We start from the raw sequence: 6,000 nt of genomic DNA, 5'->3' as shown, positions 1-6,000 counted from the left end.
AAAAAGCTCTGGATCTCAAAGGAGAAAAGTAGGAAGGGCACTAGCTCAAGCACCCTACCTAGGAAAGCACAAGGACTTATAAATACATTTGTCAACCACATGTCCCTTGGGAGTGCAGGAATAAGAAGAAATGGGAAAAGTATAAGGAGGTACTCAAATCTTTGAAAGCAGAGTATGGGTGTATATTTTTATCAGTCTACAATCAAGAGGATCTACAAACCACCTCAGATACCTATCAAGATAGCATGAAATTTTATAATACTCGTCACTTTTCCTTTTCACAATGTGTCGACGCAAGCTCGTATGGACAGGCTATCAGTAGGAATTCAAAATGGCATCGAACATCTATTAATCCTTATAATCTCAACTTAATCCCTTTTTACATTTAAATTTCTCCAACTCAGCTTAATCCACATGCCCAATCCTACTCTTCATCACAAACTGACAGTATTTGTATTGTTACATACTGCCAAAGAAACATATCAAAGCAGGTTTGCTCCTCTCAAAAAGAATTGCAATGATATATACATGACTCGTTACACATGATTATAAAGCCCCTAAGGCTTGTGAATCCAAGGAACAGTATCAATGGGATCAGGAACAGATTCATCAGAATCAAATATTTCCATAACGTTGCTGAAAATTTTGCCAACTCGTTGTTTTAGAGATAATTGAGCTACTCCCAGTGCAGCAGCCTTCCAATCAACTTGTGGATGCTCCAATGTGCCCCAAACTGGAATCTGCACAATAAGTGACTACCAAACATCAAGGTCACACATGATATGATTAGGTTCGTATCTAAAATGCTTTTGATTGTGGTCTGCAACTATGTAGTCTATGTAAGGCTGGTAACAGGGCCCATCATAGCCGCCCGTGTTAAAGATGGATGAGCTATCTTACCCATCCACACTCCCCCTGTCCTGGAATGGGGTGGGATTGTTCTATAGCCAGCATTCAGTTACAGAACATGGCCCCATCATACTCACCCATCAGGGATGGACAGGAAATCCTGCATGTCCATACTCCCCACCCATGGACAGGAGGGATTATTCTGTAAGAAAGATTCTTTTAAAGTTTTTTTAACAAATAAGATTTACTGAAAAGTGCTGACCTTCAAATAGTAGCCTTCAGATAATTTCAAGCCAAAAAGGTTTTCAAATGTAGTGGAAGGAACAGCTATGGTAATCTTAACTGCCTCATTTATCCAGTTCATTACACCCCAAGTTGACACTGCAACCTTTCCTGTTTATAAAACTTGTTAACATAACAGAATGATAAAACTTTGTCATCATATAAACAGACAGAATTTCCATTACATGACCTGTTTTTCCCCAAAAAAGTCTTCTATTAAAGTCGAGAGTCAACAGTCAACAGAAGTAGGAACATAAAGACAGACTCCCTCTCTCCCTCTTCCACCCCCCCCCCCCCCCCCAAAAAAAATAAATAAATAAATAAATAAAAATAAATAAAATTAATAAATATAGAGTCTGGAGTGCCAATATTGCAAAGGCCACAGTCATGGTCTCTGATGCAAGCCTTGGGGGGGGATACAAAAAGACACTTCCATATTCAACAATCAGGGATGGTGTTCACAGGCCCAAATTTTAATATGAAACCAGGTGTAGAGGCAAGATTGTCATGGGAAAGTTGACTAGATTGTCAAGGGAATAAGCATCTTCTGCATGCTTGGAAGGGCAATGCTTTCACGGACATTTCCAGCAGGTCCAAACAAAATACCTCCTCTTTGACTTATTGGTTCGGACATCAGCCTCATATGTGGGTGGCATCACATTACTAGACTGGAGCTTGATAGAAAGGTTACAGGTTATGATAATGTCACACCTTATTCACACACTCAATCCCACACATTATTCTGGCAAAAATTTGCAGCCAATCCCCTCCACACACATGCCTTAAATGGTATGCAAGTTCTCCAAATATGGCAAAGTGTTGGCAGCAGTTCCTATTGACTCTGTCTTCATTCACGCATTTGGCTTTACAGGGAGTAGACAACTGTTAGTATGTAATAGCATCAAGATTTCTGACAACACATGGCCTTGCTTTAGCCCTAGTCTAGGGACATGTCAGGCACGAGCTACGTAGGTCCTTCCAAGTCTTGGGTGTCATAGTCTGTCACTTAACCCACTTGGAGAATAGTCAGTGCATATAGGTCACCTTAGCATAGCAAAGATTTAGAAGCATTTCATAGCCTGTTTAGAAAAGGGATTAAAGGCTCTAGGCCAGCCTATGAACGTTGTCTTGTAGGCCACCATGGGCTCCACCATTAGGGGCTTACAAGAGGCTTATACACAGTCGGCAGCCCTACATGGTTTGGACAGCCAGTCAGCCAAGTTCAGATGCAGTCAGCCAGCAGCCAGCAGGCCACAAGGCGCACCACACGTGTGGAAGTGATGTCATAAAATAATCATTTGCTGCAGTCGTGAGCATTTTCTAAAGGCCAACAGCAGTTCTCATGACCCACCAGCAGCAAATAGGAATATATAAGAAGCCCCTCAGCCCTTGCATAAAATCATCTCATTCTTCATAGAATTCAGCAGTAGAACAGCGCAGAAGTATGTGTGCCTGAGGCCTTGGTCTTGTGCATCATCTATTCAGCCAAGCACTCTTTGTGCTACAGTCCCAAGGCAGCCGGAAGCTATCTTCAGCATTTAGCCTTCAATATTGCATCTTCCTTAACAGATCTGGGTGTGCATAAAGCTCTCTGAAGTGGCTTCACAGTTGTCTTCAACCCATTTGATCGTTCAGCATTTGGTCTACATAAGTTTTATGCATTGTAAAGAAGTTCTCCAAAGTAATAAAGCAAATACTTCTGCTTGTGGGAAGAGGCCCTTAAGAAGGCAGCGAGCAGGCAAAGCCACACACAACAGCAAGCGACAGCAACCTCCAAAGGCGATGGCGACTTCCTCCACAGCCGTCTCCAGCACTTGGCACCGTAGGAAAAGATAAGGTTTATTAAAACCTTAGGGTTTTGAAGGTGTAAATATAGCCCTAAAATAAGGTGGGCAACCTCATGGGTATTTTGGGAGATGTTGACAAGGGAGAAATTGGCGACATCTTCATTTTCATGATGCATTTATCCTTTCCATGGGCATCATCACATTTCCCTTTTGGAAAAACTTTGTAACCTTTGTTGTTGTAAGCGGCCTTTATGAGCACGCATGTGTTGTAAACCAAAATTCGAATATGGTGTGTGAAGAGCCCACTTGGGCTCTCAGACTCACAGAATCACTGAGTAAAGTTGAGAGGGCACCTCTCTCACCTTGTATTTAACCCGCTCATTGTATTCCTAGTAAAACTTCAAGCCTAACGCAAACATTGTGGCCTACAAGGCACATGTGATAAACCAGTGTAGATCCAATGTATGTATGGTGGTAGTAGTTTATCACTTGAGGGGGAGTGTGACGTTGGGTAAATGTTGGGAGCAAGGGAGAGTGCTATGTCACCTCAATTAATGTATGAGTTGCATTAGTCATAGCCTGTCAGATTGCCTGGCTCAATGTTTGAGAAGTGCCGGAAGCTATTGACAAGTGTTGGCCGTCAAGCTGACAAGTGCCAACTGTTCAGCTGTCATGACAAGTGACAAGTGGCACTCCACGATAGTGATACATTGATGGAAGTACCTACCTACAACCAATTGTCGGCCACGTGCACTCCATGGCATTTACCAGGTCCATCTCTTACCTTGGAGGACCGCCACTTGCACACCATCAACAAGCGGGTGGTGTGTTCCTAATATTGGCAGCCTACCAAGAAGCGTCCCTTCCAAGTGAAAGACTATGGTCTTATTGCAGAGCTGAAAAAGCAGTATATGAGCGAGCGGAAACGCTTTACTTGTGGTAGCACTGACCATATCGCAAATGCATGCCCAAACAAGAAGAGGCATGATAATGCGAATGCCTCAAAGCCCAATGTGCATATGTTTCCAGATGTGCAAGGCAATACTTCACATGATAGCAAAGATAGGGTTGTATCTAAAGCTTGGGGACAGCTTAAGGATCAGCCCGCTTTGTTCATGTTTGATGATTGTACAATTGAGAACTTCATATCTACACAGTTGGCAACTGCTTTGGGTATTGAAGTAGGGAACATGGATCCTCAAATTGAAGCACGAGCTGCCCTTGTTGGTGGAGAAGTGCAGGTTATGCCAATTATTGGCAAGTTGCGCATACACATTCAAGGCTATGTAGATAATGAAAACTTTCTTGTAACGCCTTTGAATGGTTGTAATGTATTGCTTGGAAAGCCTTGGCACACGTGCATTGATCCATGCAAGGCTTACAAGACTAATAGAATCACCTTCATGGCCGAGAACATGTAATTGATGTTGGTGAAGAGGATGATACTATCCCCATTGTATCCCATGTACAAATTAAGAAATGAAAAAGAGTGTTTCTACGTACTTGATTTTTGTATGAGATTATGTTGAAGAAAGTAATGTGCATGAAAACACTCTTAGTAATGATAGGCTAAAATCATTGCAAGAGTACAATGATTGTTTTGTTAAGTTACCAAATGAGTTGCCACCCATACGACCGGAAGATCATCACATTGATCTTGTGCCGGATAGCTCACCACCTAATAGGCCAGTCTATCGTGTGAGTGCATCCCAAATAGAGAAGATCATGAAGCAGGTAAATGAGCTTCTTGAGAAGGCTAAGCTCTTCCTCATATTGTTCACTGGTTCTCTTGGTTCAAAAGAAAGATGGATCTTTTCGTATGTGTGTGGATCATAGAGCTTTGAATAAGCTCGCTATCAAGAATCGGTTTCCAATTCCACACATACACAACATCCTTGACAAGTCAGATGGATCCACATGCTTTAGTCAAATTGATCTCAAGAGTCGGTATCATCAAGTGCGTGTGGTGCCTAAGGATGTACATAAAACTGCTTTCAAGACACCATTTGGGTTTTATAAGTATCTTGTTATGTCTTTTGCTCTTATGAATACCCAGCTACATTCAATAGAATGATGGATTGCATCTTCCATTGGTACAAGAAATTTACAGGTGTCTTCTTTGATGACATCCTCGAAGACCGAAGAAAAGTATAGCGCTGATTTGGCTATTGTTTTTGAAGAACTCCGTAAGTATAAACTCTTTATAAATGCAAAGAAGAGTGAGTTCTTATTGTCAGAGATACACTATCTTGGGCATATTGTGTCCAAAGATGGAGTGTACAATATGCCCAAAGATGGAGTGTAGATGGATCCTACAAAGATTGATGCAATTCAAATGGCCTGAATTGAGATCGATGCATGAGATCGTAGTTTTCTTGGATTATACTCTTACTACTGCAGGTTCATTCGGCACTTTACATGGATTGCTTCTCCTTCGCATGATTTGACAAAGAAGAAGACAATATTCAAATGGACTAATGTAGAGAGAGATGCATTCCTCAAATTGAAAGATGCAACTACACATGGTCCAATGTTGATCATTCCGGATTTACAAGAGCCATTCAATGTCGAATGTGATGCATCTAGAAATTGTATAGGAGTTGTCCTTAATCAAGAGGGACATGCCGTGGCTTATAGAGCCATAGATTGCATGATGCAAGGCTCTCTCTTGGCATCTATGAGAAAGAGCTCTTGGCTGTAATTCATGCATTAATCATATGGAAACATTACCTTCTTGGGACTGATTTCACTGTGAAGATAGATCACCAGAGTTTGAGGTATTTTCTTACCCAAACTAAATTGTCAAAGAAGCATATAAGGATGGCCAATTTCCTCTCTATGTTCATTTTTAGAGCTTGCACACCCCAGGAAAGAAGAATGTAGTGGCAGATGCATTGTTACGAAAGTTGTACATAGCGGCTAGCTAGGTTGCCTCTCATGGAGACTTGTCTGCCTTGCGTGGATTTGTATCGTACGGATGCTGATTTTGCCACTATTTGGACTGATTTGATGACTGATCATGCACATGCTTTATATGTGAGCAAAGAGGGTTATCTTACGAAAGATAATTGTCTCTGTGTGG

General features: G+C 41.6%; 1 protein-coding gene across 3 annotated transcripts in view; it reads right to left on the bottom strand.

The window, feature by feature from the left end:
* Positions 1–325: 325 nt before the first annotated feature.
* The window catches only part of LOC147619044 (uncharacterized), a 105,567-nt gene continuing 99,892 nt past the window's right edge, over positions 326–6,000 (bottom strand). For 2 of the 3 annotated variants that reach the window (XM_086774260.1, XM_086774261.1), the window contains 2 exons: positions 1,112–1,242; positions 326–740 (listed from right to left, as the gene is read on the bottom strand). In XM_086774260.1, coding sequence (XP_086630386.1) covers positions 558–740; positions 1,112–1,242 — 314 coding nt within the window. In that variant the 3' untranslated portion in view covers positions 326–557. The remainder of the gene's footprint in view (positions 741–1,111; positions 1,243–6,000) is intronic. The other variant, XR_015262013.1, reaches the window with a different exon arrangement.

This window comes from Cibotium barometz, chromosome 34, assembly GCF_041138505.1.
Source record: "Cibotium barometz isolate CiBa-2024 chromosome 34, ASM4113850v1, whole genome shotgun sequence".
NCBI classification, from domain to species: domain Eukaryota; kingdom Viridiplantae; phylum Streptophyta; class Polypodiopsida; order Cyatheales; family Cibotiaceae; genus Cibotium; species Cibotium barometz.
Note: the sequence above shows the minus strand (reverse complement) of the source record. Positions and strands in the feature narration are given on the sequence as shown.